General features: G+C 40.8%; 1 protein-coding gene across 2 annotated transcripts in view; it reads right to left on the bottom strand.

The window, feature by feature from the left end:
- The window catches only part of BAIAP3 (BAI1 associated protein 3), a 597,572-nt gene that overhangs the window by 158,827 nt on the left and 413,283 nt on the right, over positions 1 to 25,462 (bottom strand). For both annotated transcript variants that reach the window (XM_073636787.1, XM_073636789.1), the window contains 3 exons: positions 24,858 to 24,950; positions 23,086 to 23,189; positions 11,384 to 11,501 (listed from right to left, as the gene is read on the bottom strand). In XM_073636787.1, coding sequence (XP_073492888.1) covers positions 11,384 to 11,501; positions 23,086 to 23,189; positions 24,858 to 24,950 — 315 coding nt within the window. The remainder of the gene's footprint in view (positions 1 to 11,383; positions 11,502 to 23,085; positions 23,190 to 24,857; positions 24,951 to 25,462) is intronic.

Below are 25,462 nucleotides of genomic sequence, written 5' to 3'. Positions count from 1 at the left end.
TACCATGTGGATAAGATCGCCTGGCATCTTGCACCTAGGGTATTCGTTATTAGGTTTCCATCCAAGATTAAACATTTTTTGGGGGGTATGGTAGGCTCTATGGATTAAGAACAGGTGGGAGACTTTCTGCAAGGGGGAGATCAAGACCAGGGCTCCTTGTTCTAGAATCTTATCCCATTGTTCCATAGTTATTGTCCCTACGTCTCTCTCCCACCCAGCTCTACTCTTAAGGGATCTTACTCCACTCATAATTCTATCTCCTAGACTGGCATATAACTTGGAAATCAGGCCTTTAATTAAGACTGGTTTAGTTATTTTTAGGAGTACCGGAATCCGGGTCTATTCAATGATTTGGGACCCGAATTGGGCTTGAATGGCATGTCTAATCTGTAGATATTTATAAAATGCTTTATTTGAGATGTTAAATTCACGTCTTAAATCTAGGAATGTCTTCATGAGGTTACCCTTGTACAATTGAATTAGGCGGCTAATACCTTGCCTTTCCCATTCCCGGGGTCTCTCTATGCCCCTTAATTCGGACAGATTTTTATTATGCCATAAAGGGGTATATTCAGTTACCCCGTTATAGCCCATTAGTGCCTTTGTTACTTGCCACACTTTACTAACTAGAACTATCATCGGGCATCTAAAAATAAGAGAGTCTGCTTCTAGTACCTCCACTAATGTGCTATGTGGGGCCACCGCTATCATCATTTTATTACTGGAATTCCCACCATTCAAGACTCCTCAGCCCGCTAGGTGTTGGAGCTGGGATGACAAGAAATATAGTCTTGGATGAGGGATCGCCATACCTCCTTCTTTAATCGGTAGTTGCATAGTTTGCAGGCCAATCCTAGATTGGCCCTTCTTCCAAATTAGTTCCCTGAATAGGGATTCGATTCTCTTAAACCACTTCTGACCTATCCAAGTCAAGGAGTTATGGAATATATACAATGTCTGTGGGAGCCATATCATCTTAACTAGATTGCAGCGCCCTGCAACAGACAGAGGGAAGCGGCACCAAATGTCTCCCTTTTGCTTTAATTTCAATAGCAATGGGACTAAATTATCATTAACGTACTGGTTCATATTACTAGTGATCCAAACACCCAGATATTTCAGCTTGACCACTACTTTCAGGAGGGGGTTCCCGGCAGTGACTGGTCACCAAGTGGGTCGACTGGTAACAAAGCCAACTTGTCCCAATTGATGACCAGGCCAGAAAGCCGCCCAAACTCGCCGACCGTTTGTATCACAGCATTTAGGGAAGATTCAACATCTCCAAGAAAAAACAGGTCATCGTTTGCAAACAGCGCAATCCTGTCTTCTTCTAACTGGCGCCAAAACCCCTGTATGTCCAATCGTGATCTAGTCATAATTGCAAGGGGTTACATTGCCAGAGCAAACAATAGGGGAGATAGGGGACAGCCCTGTCTAGTCCCTCTCTCTAGCTGGAACACCGCTGAATGCTCATTATTAATCTTGATTCTTGCTCTAGGTTCATTATAAAGTAGTTTCACCCATCTAATGAAAGTGGGGCCAAACCCAAATCGCTCTAGCACCTTCCACAGATAGTCTAGAATGAGACTATCGAAAGCCTTAGCGGCATCCAAGGCCAAAATGGCCTTGGGACCTAAATTATCAGTAGGGATATGCATATTTAAAAAGACTCTTCTGATGTTAGTGCTAGTTGATCTACTGGGAATAAAACCCAACTGGTCAGGATGTATCAACTTTTGAATACATTTATTTAGTCGGGTTGCTAAGACTTTAGCCAAGATTTTTACGTCAGTGCATAATAGTGCATGATAATGAGTAAGAGGAGGCATCCTGTTGATCTTTCCCCTCCTTGTGTATTACAATAATAGTAGATTCTGACATTGAAGTAGGGAGTCTACCATTATCTAGCGCCCATCCCAGTGTTTTCAGCAATTCAGGGAGTAATACCTTATAATAGCGTTTATATATTTCTATCGGGAGCCCGTCTGCACCTTTTGATTTTTGGTTAGGCATATCCGCCACTGCCCATTTTAACTCCTCAAGAGTCACTGGTGCTTCTATATCCATTCTATCCTTCTCTGGCAAGATCGGGATTGATATTTGCTGGAGGAAATCATCCATTATTACACCCCCTACTCTCCTATTATATTTTACAGAGATTTATAATAATTGTTAAATGCATGCATTATCCCTAACGTGTCTGTAGTAATGTCGCCACTTGATGTCCTAATCGCCGAAACAGTGGAGGAGGAGGTATTAGATTTGATCAAGAGGCAGAGCGTACGACCGACCCTCTCCCCCTCACCAAAATAGCACTATCGCTGAAATATTAATCTATTCTCCGTCCTCCTAGTAATTGCCATTTTATAAACTTGTTGCTTATCTAGCCAATCCCTCTGTTTGTCAGGGGTTGGATCTTCAATATAACGCTTCTCTGCCTGGATCATCTTATTCCTGATTTCCCTCTTCCACTCTCTCAATTTCCCCTTAGTTCTTGCCACTTGTTGGATTAAGAGGCCTCTGAGATAGGCCTCTAGGGAGTCCCAGACCACCCCAAGGCAACGCAGTGCCTGTATTGATTTGTACAAATTCACTTAATCTAGACACCACTTCTCCAGGGTTACCAATCATATCCAGCCAACAAGGGCTTATTTTCCATTTTCTAAGATGAGCTTTGTTAACTGTGGGGGGCGTGGCTATGTGTGACACAACACTGATCACCGCTCCCAATTACAGGGAGCTGTATCAGTGTCCTGTCACTGGACAGAATGGGGAAATGCTTGTTTACATCAGCATTTCCCCATTCTTCCTCTCCGTGAGACGATCGGGGGTATCCCCGCGGACATCGGGTCCGTGGGCCCGCGATCACACTCACGGAGGTCACGGTGGGCGTGCGCCCACAATCCGCTTCTTAAAAGGCAACGTACAGGTAAGTTAATCTGCCTGTACGTGCCCTTCTGCCAATATATATCGGCGTGAGTCGGTCGGCAAGAGGTTAAGTTACTAGGCTAGGTGTGTATGGGCCCAGGAGAGCATGCTGGGGAGGTTAGTTATGTAAAATATGCATGTAGGCCAAAAAGGAGCAGGAAAAGCTTAGAGCATGCATGAGGACAAAGAGGACATTCACAGCATATTACAATATTGATAATTATGTAATCCACAAATTAATACAATACATTCGCAAACATTAATACATAGAATGTAATCTTAAAGGTAAAAACTTACCCTAATATAGTCCTTCTGCAGGACTTGAATATTGGCTGAGCAGGTCTCTGGAATAATGAGTCCCAGAGCCAGGGGGGAGATCCCAGTGGTAAACTTGAGGTCCTGGAGATTTCTCCCCGTCACCAAGTACTGCAAGGTGGCTATGAGCCTTTGCTCTGGAGTGATGGCAAGCCTCATGCATGTGTCCTGCTTCTTAATATAGGGGGTCACCAATGCCAAGAGTTGGTGAAAGCAGGGTTCCGTTATCTGGAGATAATTCCGAAAATCATAGATTATTCTCCTGGAGCTCCCGCAATAATGGCATATGACATAATTGCTCACGATTAAGCAAACAATTTTTGGTCCAAGAACTCCTCCTCCCCCTGTTCCTGGACTGGACTTGGGTCAAAGCAATAATTCCAATAATAGCACATTCTCTCCTCCGATTCCGCAACATGGCTGGTTGACGAACGGCCGTTCAGAAACGAACTGAAAAGTAGGAATCAACACTCACCAAACTTCTACTAACATGAAATTAGCAGCAGGAGCCCAAAGGCTGGAGCTTGAGAAATGAACTTCCTCTTTGTAGTCTCGTAGTACATCTAGTACGTCACTACGTTCATTGGCTTGTTGGCCAACAATTGTGTGCCATTAGTATGCAAGACAAGTTCCTGGCACACGCCCTTTGGACAAAAATAAGACGCTCTGTTGGCCAACAATCAGATCGTGTGTATGAGGCTTTACAGAGCTGCTCTTTTTTCTGCCTAAGCAGTTAAGCAAGGCAAGAAAAACAAACTAAATAGAAACATATATAGATTTACTGTGCTATAAATCAATATATTGGCATTCCAGTCATGCATTTCATGGCTGTGTACTAAATACGTGATGCTTCAGATCCATGACTGATTTGGCTGTAAGCTTGCAAACAAGTCACAAATCAAATTTGTTGTACTGAGATCTCCCTGGCAGTGCCACTAGCCAAAGAATGGCTTGGCAATCTCCCCAGTACAGTTTAATGAAAGAGAGATGGGAAATTGCATAAATTGTTCACCATTATTATTTCTGGGTAATTAAACCAAGAGAAAAATGTCCACTGCTAGACGTAGGATATCATTCACAACCTCAAAATGAAAATATTTCACTTGCCTATTTAAACTGTTAACGCTTTAGTCAAAAGTGTGGATGTCATCCCTGGTACTAACAATTTCAGCCAGTTTTGATAGTTTTAATATTATGGAAGCAATATGTTCCCAAAGTATCAGTACACTCAGGAAGAAACAATGAGGTTTAAAATAAGATCAGAAACTCAACTGCTTTTCCTTATAATGGCCCTTATCTAAGACCAACCTCTTACATTATATCTTGATTGGAATGTTTCTGGTTTGCAGAGGATGATATGCTGCAGATTGAGAGGGAAGGGGGTTGTTACATTGTATATAAAGTTCATCAATGTTATACCAGCACTCCCACCCATGAAAAAAAGCTAATTTTACCCTCATCGCAAGCATTTCAGGCCATACATTTTTTATCCTTCTTAGGCTGTCCATAGATGGATTAAAATTCAGCTGGTTTAGCAGGGGCCAGCCGAATTTCGATCCATGTGTGGCTGTCCCTATTCCTCCAAATCCTCCTCCATCATTAGATTGACTTTTGATAAACAAGAATGTTGGAAAACTTTTGTCGCTGGGCACCTGCAGTCACTGATCAGTGTATTCTGACAGCCGGGAGTCCTTCTGTTAGAATGCAAAGCCTGGGGGGAGGGGGTGCAGTGTGTGCTCGATTCCACGAACTATGTTCATGTCTTTATTTATTTTTGACACTTTTTTCATGAATGAGAAGATTCACCAAAAAAAAAAAGAAAGGTCTCGCTCGCCCCACCCCCTTTCCTGACCTGCCGGGCTGCATGCTCGAATAAGGGTATGGATTTTGGGGGGAACCCCCAAAATCCCCTTAATTCCATTCACCCCCTTAAAATCTTTAACAGACCTAAGGGCCTGGTAAGCATTTGGTGGGGGGGGACCCACGCCATTTTTAAAACAAATTTGGGCATGGGGTTCCCCTCTAAAATCCATACCAAACTCAAAAGGGTATGGTTCAGGAGGAGGGGGTACTCGCTCATAACCCCCTTTTCCTGACCTGCATGCTTGGATAAGGGTATGGTATGGATTTTGTGGGGGATCCCATGCCATTTTTTGAAAAAAAATGTAATGCCGGCAATTGTTTTGTTTACATTCTACTTTTAGCCAGGAATCCTGCCGACAGCAGATGAGTCATGGTTGGTAAAGGACCCGGTGGCCGGCTTGCCGCCCTGCTCCTTAACATCTAGCTTTGAAATTAATTTGAATCATTTGTTTCATTTGAATGCTTCAAACATCCGAATGAAACAAATGAATTTCGTAAATATTTATTTTGTATTCATTGAAATTAGTTACTATTGAAACCATTCTATGCATTAGGATAAAAAACTCTGTGTGTAGCATCCCCCCTTATACTTACCTAAACCCCATCATGATCTAGTTATGTGCATGAGAGCATCGGCTCTCCCGTGTCTCTCTTCCCTCATTGGCTCACACAGCAGTGTCAATCACAGCCAGTGAGCCAATGAGGAGAGAGCGGGGGTGAGGCTGAGCCATGCTCCATGTGTGAATGGACACTGTTCATTTCCTGGAGTGTGGTTTAGGAGCGAGAGGCTTACTATTGAGGGCACCCAACAGGGGGGAGAAGCCAGGACCACCAGCACAGGACCCAAAAAGAAGAGGATCCGTGCTGCTCTGTGCAAAACCATTGCACAGAGAAGCTAAGTAGAACATGTCTGTTATTAAAAAACAACCTTTAGAATCACTTTAAGCTGACCATACATGGATCGAAATTCAGCCGGTTCAGCAGGGTCGGGCAAATTTCAATCCATGTGTGGCCATTGTGGTTGAACAGTAGTCAATCTGCTTCTGTTCAACTGCCCTGTCGTTATGTTTTCTGCTCAATCAGCGCCGCAGGCAATAGACTGCAGCGCTGATCTGTATATTCTGATGGTAGGGGAGTTTCCCCGCTGGCAGAATACAATGACACAGCATGGAGAATTCCCGCATCGACGGGAATCGGGTTCGTTTTTTTTGTTCAACCCTCTGGCTGAATGAAACAAAAATGGACACATGTATGGTCAGCTAAATAAAGGAAAGAAAGTCTGAAAAAGAAAACGAATACAGCCATCACATCCAAGAATTAGTAAGTTGCAATATAATAAATGTTTGCTTTTGGGTTTAGTACCAATTTAAATCTAGGAAATAACCTCCAGTTATTATTAGGAACATGATGATAAACAAGGCCCTACTGACATCTATAATCGACAGGTCCATGGATGTATATATAAACATGTTTTTCTAATGCTACCCTGCCTCTCTATAAACTAACCTACCTAGAAAGAAACTGTCCAAAGAACTTTGATAAAATATGGGCCGCCTGGGTGAATGCGTGGCATCTGACCCATTGAGTAGGGTTCGGATATCCTTTCTCCCCCACACCCCTTTACCACCATTTACCCCCCTGGTTCTTTTCAAACCCCAGTCTGATTGTGAGTGTGAACGATTTGATTGGCCATGTCTGACCCCCCCCCCCCACATCCCCCCCAGCCTTTGGGTTTCTAACTCCTGCACTTTGTTAATATAGTCACTAATTGCAATCTAACTGACTCATGCATTTATTACAATAATTTCTTCTGATATAGCTTGTACTACTGTTATATGATTATGTCTGAATGTATTTGTTCCTTGATCTACTCTCTGTCTGTTTGTTAAAATTAAATACAATTTTATGTTAAAAAAACATGTTTTTCTCTCCCCAGTCAATCACATTTGTGTTTAATTAAAAAGCAATAATCCACAGCAACAGAGCAGATATAAGATATCTTAGGTCAAACCAAAGAAAAAAAAATATATTTTTGGCCGCAGTTGATTATCACTAAGGCTGGGTTCACATATATGCGAATTTGATGCGGGTTTCCCCACATCCAATTTGCATGACAGGCGAATGTGACCAGCTCTCAGTGGAGCCCATACACAGGTCCAGGGTGGACGCGGTCTGGATTGCACTGGGGTCCTGTGCGTCTTCGGGTCCGGTTCAGGTGTGAATTAAGGCAAAAACTCAGACCTGAGTAGCACCTGAACCGGTGTACAGAAACCCACTGGACCCGCAGCTGCACATATGTGAACCCGGCCTTAGCAGTATTTGCAGTCTAAAGCCCCGTACACATGGGCCGAATGTTGGGAAACATTTCCGGTACAAAAAATACCAGCCGACATTCTGCCCGTGTATATGTCGGTCTGTCAGATGTGCATGCTGGGAGACCAGCAGCCGAAGACTCCCGATCAGCGCTTTCAGCCAATGGCAGAGAGCGCTGATCAGAGTGCTTTGGCGGACGGTCCGTCCCCTGTCAGAACACAACAGCCCAGCGGGGGAGATCGCTGGACTAACCTCGCATGGTTAGTACAGCGGCTCCCGCCCAGAGCTGTCAGTTTTTTTATGTGCAATCTGCGAGTTGCATGAAAGAAAACTGTAGTGTGTACCAGGCTTAAGTCTGGATTAACACCTTTCTACGCAAGTTCTTTTGCATTTTCATGTGATGCCATCAACAGTTTTTTTAAGGCCCATTCACATTTGTGTTTTTGTCACATGTGTTTTCTTTAAAATAAACTGAATGCATTAAAAAGCATGTCAACGTGTGTTGCATTGACTGTTAAAACGCATGCCCATTAGATGTTTTAAAATCACTGGGGAAAAAGCATAGTTAATCTATTTTGTTTACTTTTTTGTCATTACCATAAAATAAATAAATAAATAAATAAATAATTCTTTAACCACTTCAGCCCCGGAAGGTTTTACCCCCTAAATGGCCAGAGCATTTTTTGCGATACGGCACTGTGTCAGTTTAACTGACAATTGCGCAGTCGTGCAACATTGTACCCAAACAAAATTGATGTCCTTTTTTTCCCCACAAATAGAGCTTTCTTTTGGTGGCATTTGATCACCTCTGTGGTTTTTATTTTTTGCGCTATAAACAAAAAAAAGAACATTTTGAAAAAGAAGGAATAGTTTTTACTTTTTGCTATAATAAATATCACCAAAAAATATATAAAAAAAAACGAATTTCTTCCTCATTTTAGGCCGATATGTATTCTTCCACATATTTTTGGTAAAAAAAATTGCAATAAGTTTATATTGATTGGTTTGCGCAAAAGTTATATCATCTACAAAATAAGTGATAGATTTATGGCATTTTTATTATTATTTTTTTATTAGTAATGGCACTGATCTGCGATTTTTATCGGGACTTCGACATTGCGGCGGACAGATCGGACACTTTTGACACTATTTTGGGACCATTGACATTTATACAGCGATCAGAGCTAAAAATAGCCACTGATAACTGTATAAATGTCAATGTCAGGGAAGGAGTTAAACACTAGGAGGCGATCAAGGGGGTAAGTGTGTTCCCTCAACGTGTTCAAACTGTAGGGGGGATGGGCTACCACTGACATGACAGAGATCACTTTTCCTAATGACGATCTCTGTCATGTTACTAGGCAGAACAGGGAAATGCCTTGTTTAAATAGGCAGTTCCCTGTTCTGCCTTTCCTCGCCGCATTCGCAGGCCCCCGCTATCCTGCTTTTGCGGACTGACGTACGGGTACTTCAGTTTGCGCAGGAGAGCCATTCTGCTGACGTATATCAGCGTGAGCAGGTCGGCAAGTGCATAAAAGAATCTTTGTTCACCTCCCAAAATTTTATAGGTATTAGTTGTCATATCTGTACAGAGGGCACAGCTGTCACTGAAGGACAGACAAAAGGGGCCTCCCTGTTCTGTGAAAGATCGCCACTACATGGTCCTGAGTTGCTGCCAATGCCACCGGTTTCTGATGTCAGAGAGAGAGATGTCAGAGAGTGGGAGTGGGGGATTTTAATTATCCAGACATAGACTGGACGGAGGGAACCACGCATTCATCTAAGGCTCGCCAGTTCCTAAATGTCTTGCAGGACAATTTCATGAGTCAGATGGTAGACGCACCAACTAGAAATAAAGCATTACTAGATCTACTGATTACCACAATACAGACCTGATCACGGATGTGGAAATACGGGGCAATTTAGGAAACAGCGATCACAGGTCAATTGGCTTCAGTATAAATCACACAAATAGCAAACATAAGGGAAATACAAAGACACTGAATTTCAAAAGAGCCAACTACCCTAAACTTACGTTCCTATGACAACGTCCAATAGGACGAAACGTACGTCGGAAGGCAGACGCGCTGACGTCATCGTTTCCATTTCCTCTGTGAACGGGTGCATGCAGGCCGGCCGGCTGATTTATACTACATGCTGTTGTATTTGTGCTTTCTAGTAAGTGCGCTACTTTTACTTTTTTCAATAAACTGTGTAAGCGGATTCACACTATGGAGGATGTGTTTTTTATTCCCCTGGGTTCCCATTGCTGAGGTATTTGGCCTGGTTGTCGGTGAGTCCTGGGTGATCCTCCCTCTATGCTGAGATCGATGGTGGTGTCCCCACTGAGTGGATTTCGGGCATAAGCTTCATATAGGTTACCTCTGGTAAACATATATCTGCATAGGTGGTGGATTCCTCTCACAAGATATTTCTATTCACTTAAGTTTTTCAGTCACTGTTGGTGGAATTAATTTCAATAAGGACTGTGGATATCCTACACAACTTTTTAAGTCACGGACTTTATCTTTTTTGTCACTTTTTTATATTTATATTTATTTGCATTTATTTTTTTAGTACATTTTTTGATTATTCACTTATCACACAATATTGGGCTGTATTTGATATATTATGTGGATTATATCACAATATTTATATTATTTAAGTATCTACTCAATACTTATTTCACTAGCGCGGTTCTTTTATTAATTGTTTTACCCTAAACTTACAGCCAGAGCTAAAATGGAATGGTTTAGATCCAAGCATATTTATGTGTTAGAATGGCCCAGTCAAAGTTCAGACCTAAATCCAATTGAGAATCTGTGGCAAGACTTGAAAATTGCTGTTCACAGACGCTCTCCATCCAGTCTGACAGAGCTTGAGCCTTTTTGCAAAGAAGAATCGGCAAAACTGTCACTCTCTAGATGGGTAAAGCTGGTAGAGACATACCCAAAAAAACTTGCAGCGAAAGGTGGTTCTACAAAGAATTGACTCACAGGGGCTGAATACAAATGCACACCACACTTTTCACATATTTATTTGTAAAAAAAATTTGAAAACCATTTATCTTTTTCCTTCCACTCTGCAATTATGTGCCACTTTGTGTTGGTCTATCACATAAAATGCCAATAAAATCCATTTACATTCTTGGTTGTAACATGACAAAATGTGGAAAATGTCAAGGGGTATGAATACTTTTTCAAGGCACTGTATATATATATCTAGCACACATACTAGAGGGTGCTACAGATGCATTATCAGCCTGGGGGAGGGGAGTGTTAGATGTACTAGCAGATTTAGATACACTAACAAATTAAAGCAGAACTCCATCTTACACTGCAGTTACACAAGCAGTTACAGCAGTTACAGTTTTTCTTTTGGAATAAAGGTTTTATAATAATAAATAAAAGCTGGTCATTGCAAGCACTCCTGTCAGTGGTAAATGGTTTGTCTCAACACTTTAACTGCTACATTTTGCAGGAGAGCTTGTTCTGTTTAAAGGCAAAAGACTTACTGACCAGAATTACCAGATGAAAATTAAGGAAAGAAGGCTTATAAGTTAAACTAATGCAGCCAACACATCTAAGAACTGGTAAACTGAATTATAATGATTGTTTGCTTTTGGGTTTACTACCACTTTATTTAATATAGCATGTTATGACATCTGTGATTAGACCTTAGACCTTTAACTGGTAATAAAGAAACTGCCACCCATTCATGTCAAGCCCATCAATGCTTCTGAAACGTTAAATACTTTTACGTAAACAGTTTCTGCCAAACACATGAAAAAGTGGAACAGAGACTGCTTAGGGTATTTCAGATTTTTACTTGGTTCATATCATTTTTAATGTTGCACAATAGCCTTAATTATATTTTTTTACAAAAAAAATTACAGTGAAAAAATAAAACTGGCTACAAAAATATAGAAGAAAATATGTTTGGTATATTTGTTCATAGTACATACCAGCTCTTTTGGACACATCGAAGGATCCCACTGTTCTTCAACCGTCTTCAGCAGTGCTAGCAGATAACTGTAGTCCATGGGGTGCACTTGGTGGTGTTTGCTGAAAGCTTGCCATTTACTATTAATTATCAAGAAAGTAGGTAAATTCTTCTGAAAAGTGACAACTCAACATCTCAAACTACGGTCTCATTTTGGGTAAGTTAATTTGAATGTGCTCAAATATAATTAAATCAGAAAACGAATTAACTGAGCAGACATTAGGTATAAAGAATGAAACTGTGCTTTATAATATATCATCATTTTGTTTTTACACGTGGGGCCTGAGTTATATTCAGTAAGATCAGTGCTGAAACACTTTTCTCGGTGTATAGCTGGGTGAGCATGCTTTTAAAAACATTCCATTTGAACTGCTGACAGCGGGACTTATTTATCATGACACCCATCATCATTCAAAGCAAAAGACTGAGGAAATCCTATGAGTGCAGTGTGTTATGGACGCACCCACTAAAGGGGGAGTCACCACAGTGTCATGTGCTCACATACATGACTGCCTACTAACAAGAGAAGATCAAACGTGAAAGAGGACCCTGCTCATCACCAGCAAGTGACCAGCCTGAAGACATTTGAAAGAAGTATTATATAAAAGTAATCATAAGATACTGCTGCAGGGCCTCCAATGGGGAAGGGGAGAACTAGAAGAGTTGGGCTTTAAACTGTGTAGCAATGAGCAATAAAAATGTACATTATGGCCATTGATCCAGAGGGATAAGTGCCTGATCTCCCGCCTTGGGTTGTTAGCCAGGGGAAGGAGATGTGAACAAGTTCTGTTTATGCATAATGGCTATGTTTTCTTGATCTGTTTGTACACATGCCGGCATAGAAATTAAATTTATTAAATAATATGTTGTATTATGTGGGTTTTCCTTCTCCTGAAGAAGAGGGCTAGACCCAAGAAATGCATAGACAACTTATGGGTTACCCCTTTGTAATCATGTATACTATTGTCAGAACTATGGTGAAGAAATAGACATATTTTCATTAATTCAATATGGATGTTTAAGATTAAATAAGCCCCAGAACAAGGGTCAGCTTCAGGACAAGTCACCTAAGTTTTCAACCAGAGACATCCTGTGTTTTTATCATCCTATTGGAGGTCTGTAAGCAAGCTGTTTGCAGAACTGGGAATATAAAAGCCAAGGATACATTTATTTTATGGTTGCTAAATAAAATGTATTTGAAGACCCTCGGACCAGTGATAAAACTCTGAAAAACAGCAAACATCAACTGCTTTTCCAAGGCTAGAATACACCACATTCAATGTATAACAGGGCCTTGGGGAATGTTTATACCTGGACAACCGCTAATATACCTCGGTAAACAGGCTAAAAAAAAACCTGAATTCCCACCTATAATTCCTCACCACTGGAAGAGGAGTACAGCTCAGACACCATTAAAAATATGTGGATACTATACAATGGAGATCCCCCTAGGAATATTGACATAGATATGTATGTACAACCTCCATGGTCCATAATATGCTAAGAGGGAACTATGGAGCTTTTGTTTAATGTATTTATTATAATATTTTAATAAGAACCGCACCATCTCCGCATATATTTAAGAGTGTATGTTTATAAGACTATAACCTCATGTATCATATCCCATGAAATGGATTCAAGTCATGATTTTATTGTCTACTGGCATAAGAATAATCTTGTGATGTAGTATGTATTTATTCTGATTAGAAATATCCTACATGTAGAATGTAGAAATAGTTTAAATAGTTTTCTTTTACCTAGATGTATAATTAATCATAATATATGTATATTATATGTTTTATATGTACATTATATATATATATATATATATATATATATATATATATATATATATATATATATATATATATATATATATAAAACATCTCTTCCTAATTAATATAATTATGTTTGAAATATTGCTGCATTAGAAATGTCCTAAATATTACAGATATGTATTAGAAATATCATATGGTCACGCCTGTACCATGAGAAAAGGGACATTCTTATAACAAATTATTTTTAAGAATAATTTAGAACAAATATATCCCTTGTCCTAGGATGGCACTTGGTGGCTAAGAGAGGCAATGCCTAAACAAATAATAGAATTAATATTTAGCCACAGGAACCAATGAAAAGAAGTTCCACCTTCTGGGCTAGGCTTAATAAAATTTTCATGAGCTTATTTCCAGAATGGTATATAGGACCAGGAGAGGAATCCATTAGGTGGACTACACACACGTCATTCACACTGGGACTTCACTTCATTCATCACTCTTCACACATACACTTATCATCATGCCTAATCATTTGACACTTTGAGGACGCCAAAACACAGCTCCACCTTGATGAGACACCATTTTGGGAAAGGCAGCCATCTTAGGGGACTCTGGTAAAGAACATTGTAAGCCAGCAGCCATTTACGAAGGGTAATTTTGTTACATTGATCTTTCCTGATTCATTGATTATTTGAATATACCTATTTTTGATTTCTTATATTTCGATTATTTCTTGTAGTATATAAATGATTATTCCCCCGATAGAATAACTATTTTAGATTTTTCTTCTACTTTATTTATGTTTTTCCAATTTTATCATCTTTTGTTTGGCGATATAGTATCGTACCATAATTTTTATTTTACATAGTTTAACTCATACTCTTCTTACAGGAGGTTAACTGTTAGGCTGCGTAAATCACAGACTATTGTCTGGTAGTTATATATACCGTATATATAGATGGCGAAACATGTAGGACTTTATATACCTGTTCACGTAACCTGCCATCACGCCATAGGCGGGTATATGTGATACCACTGCTCAGTTGGCTTTTTATTTCCCTGATTGTTTGTATTTTTCACACCCTTGATATGTATGTATATACATCTCTTTTTTAATTATTTGTGAATAAAGTTTTGTCATTTTACCTTATGGATTTCAATTATTGCTGGGCACCGTGATAATCCCCTAAACCTTTTCTGACCATTAATGTATATATAGATGGTTATTTTGCCAACGGGGAGGAATTAATCCTTTTGCTCCATTCATATGGTATAGCAAAACCCATTAGCGAGTGTTGCAAATAATTTAGCATTTTATGTAAGATTTTATTTATGTCCATCCATAATCAAACTATTTATTGTGAATACATGTCTAGTGAATAAATATTCCATATTTAGTCTGTATTCATATCATTTGATCTGTGTTTTTGAAAAAGAAATGTAATTGATGAAAACTACTCAATATAATTATCGATTAGGTAATTCCTGATGTCAAACGCACAACACTATATATTGTTAACCTTTGTTATAACTTTTTGTAATCATGTATCCAGTGTGTAGTTATGACAGATGGCAGACATGTATCTGAACTTTGTATATATTAGAACTTTTCATTTTAAACTGCCGGGTGGTAAGCCCCCCCCCTCCCAACGCGGGAGACAGAAGGGAATGTGGCAATCCCACCCCCCCCACAGGAGACGGACAGGAATGCAGCGACCTCCCCCTTACCTTAAGAAGGAGGCAGATCAGGCAGACATGGATCCGGGCTGCAGCTCCTCGCCTTGGGACTATCGCTTCTCCTACAGGCTGAACAGGAAGTGGGTCCTGACTGAGACCCGATTGTCCGAGAGTCCTAAGACTCCATGGCCAATCGGGTCTCAGGAACTGCTTCCTGATTGTCCGAGAGGAGAATCTGGAAGACAATAGCCAATATTAATTTGCTATTGTCACACAAGTGGGTGGGCTCAGGGCCCACCCTTTTTTGAAGCCGATTAGAGCCTCATTGAAATCCATGCATCCGGGGCCCCGCATGCAGATTAGGGGGGTGTAGGCATTGATGGGGGGGCAGCGCCCGTGCACCTCCTAAGGACGGGCCGCCACTGGTTACTCCAATGCTTTAAGGGCTTTGGTATATGGTGAATAATTATTACCCTTATTTTTCTATTTTTTTCATTGGTTCATTCTTTGGTTGCATGTGCTGATATGCTTGACAACCTCAATTTATTTTTATAGAGCTGTTTTTTTTTTTAGATCAGCAAGATCAGCGTTCAAATTTGGCAGAACAACTAAGCTTCTGACCAAGCTGTAGCATCCACACTGAGAGCACTGTAGGGACTAGACTTAGAAGTTTGAGTTTGAATGCTCCAATCATTATTTCTATACTTTACTCACACAAAATATGAATTTCCTTAATAGACGTCTTTCTTTTTAAACTGTTGTTCGCAAGAATGGTTGTTTTTAAAAGCTGCTCTCTGGGAAAGCTCTATATAAAATCAATCTATTATGTCTTAATCAAAGTAACTTGTGATGATAAGGCAAAATAGTTTGGCGAGTAATATAACCCCTCTGGTGTCTAGAACAGAATAGTAAGAACCCTCCAGGTGTTGCTGCTGAATCAATAAGTATCCAGCATGCCCCTAAAGTGGATTAGATGGATGTGCCGATGCTTTATTCCATATCACTGTAGTACGTGAATCAATGGGATCTGACATTTTCTCTCACTAGCTCTAGATGTCATTCAGAGGATTTAATAAAAGTTCCATGCAGTTCATTTGAGGTGTGAGCAGCTGAGGCAAGATATAGCTTCTGACAAGATAAATGTCAAAAGTAAGAGGCACCTGGATAATGTTGTATCCAACAATGGGTTTATGTCTTGATGGTTATAGGAGACCATCCTCGGGATTTTGCTTGAAAAAACTTCTTTAGCTTAGAGGTACTTTTCTTCTAATGTTTTCTTTTGTATCCCTCCTTTCTTCTGGTAATTGACTAGTATCGAGCCTGGTCAGCTCTTAATCCACTTTATTAAATAAAAGTATAGCATGTTGTCAATGAGGATGCATTTTAAATGACTACTGCAGTAATTAAACTTGTATTAGCAAAAATATAATATAGTGCAGCTTACCAATGTGGTGGCTGCATTATTTTTTTTTTTAAACATTTTTCCTTTACTTTCACCTGACAATCTGGACAGTAAGGCTCGATTCACATCTATGCATGTTGCTTTTGAGTGTTTCTGGAGTTTTTTTTGTGATGTTTGCCACGTTTTTGAGCAGCGTTTTTGCCACGTTTTGCGTTTTTTTTTCACAGTTTTTTTTTAGACTGTATACAGTCTAAAAAAAAAATGCCAAAAACGAAAAACGCTGCAAAAACGCTGCAAAAACGCTGCACTTGCGTTTTTTAAGCTGGTCCATTGAATTCTATTACATGCAAAATGCTGCATTTTGCATGAAAAAAGTCCCTGACCCTTTCCAAAAACGCAGAGGTATAAAAAGGAATTGATGTGAACATGTTCCATAGGAACCCATGTTAAAAAATTCCCATGCATTTCTGCAAAATGCAAAATGCATCAAAAAACGCGTTAGTGTGAATGGAGCCTAACACACTTCCACTCCACTCTGAATGTAGGAGAAACGGAGCCACTCTTGGACTGCAGCATTATCAAGGGAGAGGGTAGTTTTAAATGCACTAGCAGCTTTAGATGGACCTGGCTTATATATTAAGCCCTGGTTCCCACTAGTGCAATTTGTCATGTGATTTGATAGCTCAAAATCCCATGAAAAGTCACACCCCATTGCCGGCAATAGAACTGTTCAAATTGTTATGACTCAAGTTGCAGTGACTTTGAAAAAGGTTCCCGCACTACTTTTTTGTGATTTCATTGCAATGTGTATAGACTTCTGTTAGATGAAGTCACAAGCCGCACAGAAATCGGAGGTGCAAATCGCACCGATCTGCGGCTTTGAAATCTGGAGTAGTGCAATTTCAAAGCTGCACTGGTGTGAACTCCAGCTAACACCATTTGAGCAGTTGCAGCATCGTTTTTTTTTTCTTTTGGGATGAAGATTTTACATAAATTAATAAAGGCTGACCATTGTAAGCACCCCTGTCATGCGTTAAACGGTTTGTATGAATCCCCCAACTGCCACTTTCACTGGACAGCTTGTTCTTTTAGGCCTGGTTCACACCTATGCATTTTTTTGTGCTTTTTCAGTTTTGCAGAAACACACTACAGTCCATTTAACATGGTTTCCTATGGGTTACATTCACATCTGTGCATTTTATGGAAAGGGCCAGGGACCAGCAGGTGATGTTTTTAGTTCCATAGATTTAAATGAATCAAAAACGTGTATTAAAAAATGCAAATGCACCTAGAATATGCATCAACTGCAGCCTGCATAGGTGTGAACCAGACCTTAAAGTGATTGTAAAGTCTTGTTTTTTACTTCCATAAAAATAACAAACATGTTATACTTACCTGCTCTGTTGCAGCGGATTTGCACAGAGCATCCTTCTCTTCTCGGGTCCCTCTTTTGTGCTCCTGGCCCCTCCCTCCTACTGAGTGCCCCCACAGCAAGCAGCTTGCTATGGGGGCACACAAGCTGAGCTGGAGCTCCCTGTGTCCATTCAGACATGGAGCTGTTATTCGGCCCTGCCCCCTCTCTCTTCTGATTGGCTAACTGACTTTGATTGAAAGCCTCGGGAGCCAATGGTCCCGCTGCTGTGTCACAGCCAATCAGGAGGGAGAGTCCCGGGCGGCCGAGACACTCGTGGACATCGCTGGACAGAGATGGGGCTCAGGTAAGTATTAGGGAGGCTGAGGGGGGTTGTTGCACACAGAAGGCTTTTTATCTTAATGCATAGATTGCATTAAGATAAAGAACCTTTTGCCTTTGCAACCACTTTAAAGGAAGTTGAAAGACAACTGGCTGGATCATCAGATGAAAGTAAAGGAAAAAGAAATTTAAAAAAAGGAAACTAATGCAGCCATATGTTTTAAAATGGTTGATAGATGTACTAGTGTCTTTTTTCAATCTGACTAACTATGTAACTACTGTACATTAAAGAATTTGTTAATATAATTACATTTTTATTTTGGGGTTTAAGGCCTCTTTTACATGGGCAGTTTTACCACCCCCCCCCCAAAATTGGCTGCCAATTGTCTACAATACAACCAGATGGGACTGTTCACATGCCATGGCTGTGATGCTTTGCTTTGCATGCTAAGTTGACAGTCACCACCTGTCAATTTCACCCACTCAAGTCAATGGTGCCACAGCTGAAGCACATTAGTCCCTTTGTAAAAAAAAATACAAACATTCAGGATGCATCTTGCGTGCCTGAATGCAACTACAATTTTGAACCTAGCCTTTAACCGCTTTAAAGGAAAGCCATTTTTATTGTGACTTTCACATTTTTACAATATTGCTCTTCTTTTTTTATATTATATAAACATTAGAAGCTTGTAGATTGCCCACTAGGACTAGAGTGGATTAGCCACCACAAAGACTCTAATTGCTTAACAGCTGTTGAGAGAAGATAACAGCCATAAAGGGAATGAATTTTTCAATGAGTTGGCCAACTCATAGGCTTGGATTGTAAGAAGGGTCAGTAAAGCACAACCATTGTGTCACACTCCAAAGGAGAAAGCAGAAACGACCTATTTAATGAACAAATTTGTTTTTTCCCTATGTACATTGCAAAAGATACAAGATTATAAAAACAAGGGCGTTTTTTTTTTTTTGCGGGAACACGGAGGAAAGCAGTTCTGGCACCTCTAGTACTGAATGGAGTGCTGGGGTGTGCTGGGGGGGGTCTACTGCTGCTGGAGGATCTATTTTCGCTAGGGGGGTCTTTTGTTGCTGGCGAGGTCTACTGTTGTTGGTGGGGAAAGGTCTTATGTTGCTAGGGGTTCAATTGTTGCTAGTAGAGATCTACTGTTGAGCGAGGGGTCTATTGTGCTGGCTGCTGGAGGTTCTATTGATGTTGGCTACTTGGAGATCTACTGTATTGTTGCTGGCGGGGGTCTATTGTTGTTTGGGAGAGTTTTGTTGCAGGGGGTCTGTTGTTGCTGGGAGGAATCTCTTTTTTCTGGCTTCAGGAGATCTAATTCACTGTTTTCTTGTTACGATTAACAAATTCCATACAAATTACTTAGTATCACAAAATGATACTTTGTCCTATATTCTCTTAAAGGGGTGACTTTGGGTGGTGTGTAGGGGATGTAACCAAGAGACAGTACTCGGAGGTGGGTGGGGCGGGGGAACAATGGGTGACTTGGAAGGGGGGAGTACCTGCACCCTGAGAAAAAAGCCCTGATTAAAACATTAACAAAATTATGAGATTAATTACATCTAAGTGATTTTTGTTGCATGTTCAGTATGTCTAAACACGTTAATTCACAATATTGTATTGCAGCTTGTTACTGAAACACACTTTGTGCATGTTAGTGCACTGCAGTGCCATTTATTCTGAATGCCCCCTCACAGCACCTTCCCATGCAAATGAAAGAGCTGCTCTCCTGTGACCCGTTTTGCGCTGACAGTGGGCTAAAGCCCATTGTCGGCTGACGTCACGTAGCCAGTCCAGGCTATGGAAAGATCCCAACTTCACAGTCAGGATTCACCCAGATGCCTGGACTGGCAGCTGGCTCAGCCTCGCAGCGAGCCACTGGCAGACTGAGCCAGCTGCTCCCACCCCTTCACAATCTAGTGCTTTTGTGAACGCTGGAGGGGTATGGTGGAAAGACAGTGGCTGGCAGTCACCAGCTCTCTGTGAACTGAATATCAAGAACTAAGTGATCAGCATTTTTTGATCACTCTGTTCTTGATATAGAGCTGTTGGGGGACATCTGCAGCTGGGATTGGTGTTGCAGTCATCTAGGCGAGTATGATTGTTTATTATTTTGTATTCCTGAATGTCTCTTTTAATGCAATGGGCATTATGCTCTGCACAGATATATAAAAATGGCATGCAAAAGCTTTATACATTACCTTTAAGTAACAGAATCCTGCTATCTAGTGTGAATGACACCTTATTTATAAAGCCTTGTGCCCACAGGATGTCAAAAACACTGCTTTTACAGGCATTTGACTTTTTTTCTTTTCTTTTTTATGCCTCTAAACACCCCTCTATGTTAGCCTATGTGGGGATTTAGTAAAACTGTAGTGTGCAAAATCTGGTACAGCTCTGCACAGAAATCAGCTTCCAGGTTTAAGCCCCCCGTTCACATCGGAGCGATTTGACATGTGATTTGACATATCAAATCGCACCCTATTGCTGGCAATGGCACTGTCCAAATCCGTGCGATGCCAACTTTGCGGCGGCACACCGATTTCCAAAAGTAGTTCCTGCACTACTTTTGCGACTTTCAGGGGCAATTTCAACAGACATCTGTACATAAACCCGCACAGATGTCTTTCAAATCGCCTCTGAATGAAATGCGGATTTGAAATTGTACAAGTTCAGCTGAACTCGCATGATTTCAAACCCACCTTCTGTGTAAACAAGGGCTTATTGTCAAAGCTTAACTCAACAAGCTGAAGGTAGAAGCAGGTTAGCTACCATTCACAGCTGTACCAGATTCTAAGTGCTCCAGTTTTGGTAATTCTTCCCTATATGTCCATTGGTATTTACAGGTGTGTCGAGGCAGGAGCCATTAAAGGCAGGAAAAAAAACATCACTTGCATGTTTGTTCATTACCGCTAGACACATTTAGGTCTTTTTGATTGTAATTGCATTCTAATGGGTAGAATAAATTAATATTCTGGCCAATAGAATGCATTAACGCCAAATGCGTGAATACACATGAATGTGCATAATTGCACATGCAAAAAGCAGCATTAGATGCGTTTCTTTTTTTTTAAACTTTATGTTTATTGACATTTTAACACATATACAGTACAAACATGTACCAAAAAAATTCCCGTCCTCCACCTCCCTCTTCCTCCCCGCTCCCCTCCCTATCCCTTGTGCAGCATTTCAACAAATCAGGAACACATTCTGTACCAATAACTTTCCAAATAAAAGCTTTTGTACTCAAGAGTCAGTGGTGCACCCATTCATCGCACAGTCAGATAATTTATCTAAGCCAGTTTACCTGTCCTTTTTACCCAATCATACAGAGTGTTCTGTCACAGCGCTCCCCTATCGTAACAGGTCAAATCAAGGTGTCCTTGGCGTCAAGCCAACATTGCCATACACTCTCAAATTTTTTGAGGCAACCCCTACTTAAGTATGTTGCTTTGTATAAAGGTAGCGCTTTATTGATTAAATCTTTCCAGTATGAAAATAGGTGGTTCAGATTTTTTCCAACATAATAAAATAGCCTTATGGTAAAAAAGGGAAAGAGAAATCATGGTTCTTTGTGCCCTTTGGGGCACCAACTCCTCCACCAGGCCCAGCAAACAAACTGAGACCATTACAGGAATCGGTACCAAAAGCAATTTCTGTATGGTGCGTGTTACCCCCATCCAGAACTCCCATATCCGTGGAAACTGCCGGAATATGTCATCAAAATCAGCATGGTCATTTGTGCAGCGCCAGCACTCTGCTGCTCCAGTACCATAGATGCCAGCTATCCTCGCGGGGGTATAATACACCCTATGTAGAATTTTATAGCCTGTCTCTGGTCAACACAAGAGTCTGGACGGGTAATCCCACATATCATCCCAATCTTCCCCCCCAAAATCTGTTACCAGTGCACTCCATGTATCCCTACATTTGTTGAGAATTTTTGGCCTTTCCACAAATAATTCCTTGTAGACCGCTGATAGCGGTTTTTGCAACTCCTCAGCACCGAGCATGTTCTTTACTGGGGACGCACTCAGCTCCAGCGTGTTTGAGCTGAACTGTGTCAGGAAAGCGTGTCTTAACTGAATGTAACGGAAGAAATACCAATTGGGAAGATTATATTTATCCTTCAGTTGGTCGAACGTGAGCAGTGTTTTTCCCCCTACTATGTGTTTCAATTGCTTAATACCAACCCTGGCCCACACCACTGGGTCAGGGATCGCACCAAAGTGGGGTAGTCTAGGGTTGAACCGTATGGGGGTGTCTTGTGACCAACTCCCATCCTCAGATTTCATCAACATCTGTGCTCTGTCCCATGCGCGTATAGTAACAGTCAAAGACGCAGAGGCCTGAGGTCCCCTGTACACTAAGTAGGACAGGCTCTCATACGAGCCCATGAGGACTGCCTCTAGCACTGTTGCTGAAGCCAGCGTCTAGCAATCACCATTTGTCCAGCTATAAAGTATTTACACAAGTCAGGTAGCGTTAGGCCACCTTGACCTAAGGGCTCCTGTAGTGTACGAAGGCCAATCCTAGGATGTGTTGTAGACCATATGAAGGAGCTAAATAGGCTGTTCACCCTCCTAAAAAAGGAACAGGGAATCCAAATTGGCGTGTTCCATAAGAGATACAAGAAGACTGGGAGAATCTTCATTTTAAGTAGGTTAACCCTTCCTATCAAGGACAGTGGCAGATGTCTCCATGCGTCAAGCTGTACCTTGACCGTAGCCAGTATGGGGAGTAAATTTAGGTACATGAAATCTCCCACCCTGGGTGAAATACGTATAACTAGGTACTTGAACTCCGATACCCATGAAATGGGAACCCTTTTGGTTGCCAGAGCCTGGGCGTCAGTGCCTTAGGTGCGTTTCTTAAGGTGCGTTTTCTGCTCCTGGAGCACAGGCATTCAGGGGGGAAAAAAATGTCCTGTGTGCATGAGGCTTAAAGCTAAAGATTTCTGCAGACTTTCACTGAATAGTAGCTGACTATTATTGACATGTTATAAGACAGATATATGTAATACAGTATTCACTCACCCAGTATATTGTATTGAACCATATACACAGTTTTAAATATTGTAAATACTGTAAATACTCACATGACAGCCTGCTGTAAACTGGACAGGTCCATCTGCATACTGTGGTGGGATGTAAATGTGAATGCATGCTTGCTCATTTCTCCCTTCCAGTTCCAGTACTCAACCTAAAACGAAACAGCCATCAGTATTTCCATATTGTGTCCAATTGTGACTGCCGTGAATGTCCTTTGTCAAGCCTGAACTGCATATATCCTGATAAGTAGTATGGATGCTGCCATTGCTGATCCTTTGACTTCTGTCATTTCTAATTCCATGGCTCAACACAAATGTGCAGTCAAATGTAAGTCATTTAGAAAAGTGACCTGCAGAAGTATTGTCAATTCTCTGGAAGGCACATGGGGTTGTTTGGTAATCATATATGCACATCACTAAATAATACTGGATGTTAATTGTATGGTAATCAATTATACAGTACATATCATTAAAAGGTCTGACAATAAACATCACAATTTCATTGGTTAAAAAACAAGTAAAAATCTACATCGCTATATTTAAAAGAATGTTTTATTGTAAATTTACTTTAGTAAAGCTAAGAAACACCTTCTGTAGGCGACCTGTGAGTTTCTAACAGACATAGACTTTGGCTGAGAACATTTAGGAGAATAAGCAATAATGATGAATTCCAGTGAGCGGTAAACTGACAACGGACTGCTTTCTGAAAATGAAATGTGTTCATCTATAGCTCTGGCTTCCATATTATCTAACCTGGAACAATTTTGAAGCCATTAAAATCAGGGTGAAGTCAGAACCCCTGATCTTGATCTATGTTCTGCGATATACTATATGTATTGTAATATGGAGAGTTTAGGATCACCAAACATTTTTTGTGAAACAGTCTTGATTCTTCAAAAAAATCAGGAAAATAAAATAGCTTTTCTTTAGCAAAACAAAAAAATACAAAACAGTCCGCAGTTCTGCTATATGGACAGAAATATTACATCTCACCACCAAAGTGCCAGTCCCACACCTAATGTAGAGTTTCCATCTGCTTCAGGGTCCAAGAAAAGCTGCAGGAGCTTAGCAAACCAAGTCTCAGTTGCCAGGCAGTCTACACTATCTTGTAGCTGTGAACTGTTCCCCTCCACCTCACAGACAGGTGCTGACCTCCTCCTTCTCCATTTTTTAAGCCTCCCTTGTAGGCAGGTTAACCCTTGGGGCCAGTGTCCCTGTAATCAGGGTTTGGAACTTCTTTACCCCACCCAAAGTCTCTCCAAGTCTCTGAATTCCAGATCTTAAATGAGAATGCTAATCAGTCCTCCCCTCTCCAGGCGGACCAGCCTAGAACTCCGCACCCTGCATGGGTGAGAACCACTGATTACACAAAATGTCTCTTATCCTCTCCCCTAAAGTGGTTGTAAAGCTTCAATTTTTTTCTAAAAATATTATACTTTGTGCAGTCGGGGAATGGGGAAATATACCTGCCGTCAAGGAGCCAATCCCTGGAGTCTTGACCAATAGATAAACTGTATGAGCCAGGGAGCCATTTGTTCCATCAGTGAGCAACTGGTACTCTTGGCAATTAATTACAGATGATTTTAGCAGCATGCCTGAGCTACTAAAAATTGTACATTCAGTTTGGCCTTAAGTTGAAAGACACAACCCAGTTGGTTGCTATTGGCGTCTTTTGCTTGTATTAGCTAATGAAAAAACACCTATCTCCCTGATGAAGGAATTGTACCTGTCGGTGATACCACTCAGCAACCTTCTGTCACTTTTATCTAGAGTTGTCAGAAATCCAGAGGCAGGGGCTTGTTAAGTAGACATGTACTTACCTCTGCCTGCTTGTGTTCATACTGGAGCAGCTGGGTGAGCAGCATTTCATGAATCACAGAGCCAGATGCCTTCTTGCTTAGCACCGTGTCCCTCTGAAACACATTAGTTAATTCAGACATTTACACCATGCTATTTGTTTTAATACTGCTGGAATCAAATTACAGCTGAGACCTGTTTCCTGGCAAAGCATGTGGATGAGAAGATTGGGCATTTAACACGTAGATTAAATCATTTAGTACATTTTTCAGACGCCGGGTGTGATGCTGAAATGCTGTACTAAAAACAGCATTAAGAAACTGGAATATGCTGCTTATGTGACATACAAAGGCTTACATTTCTTGTAAATCCATCCTATCATTAATCCTTTGTCCTTCATCTCACAATATCAAGCTGCAAAACATATTTTTAAAATTCTTTTGAGTTAAGGATAATTGGACAAGGACACAGTGGTTGGTACAGGCCACTTATTTTACTTAATTAATGGTTTACCCCTGAATAAATCTGTATTTATTTCAAAGATATGTATACTGCTTTATTTATGTATTCCATTTGTTGGCCAGGCATTCTGCACATCTATTTTTCTGTCAAATAATGATTTAACAAA

Source organism: Aquarana catesbeiana, linkage group LG06 (genome assembly GCF_042186555.1).
Source record: "Aquarana catesbeiana isolate 2022-GZ linkage group LG06, ASM4218655v1, whole genome shotgun sequence".
Lineage (NCBI taxonomy): Eukaryota > Metazoa > Chordata > Amphibia > Anura > Ranidae > Aquarana > Aquarana catesbeiana.
This window is presented reverse-complemented; position numbering and strand designations above follow the sequence as displayed.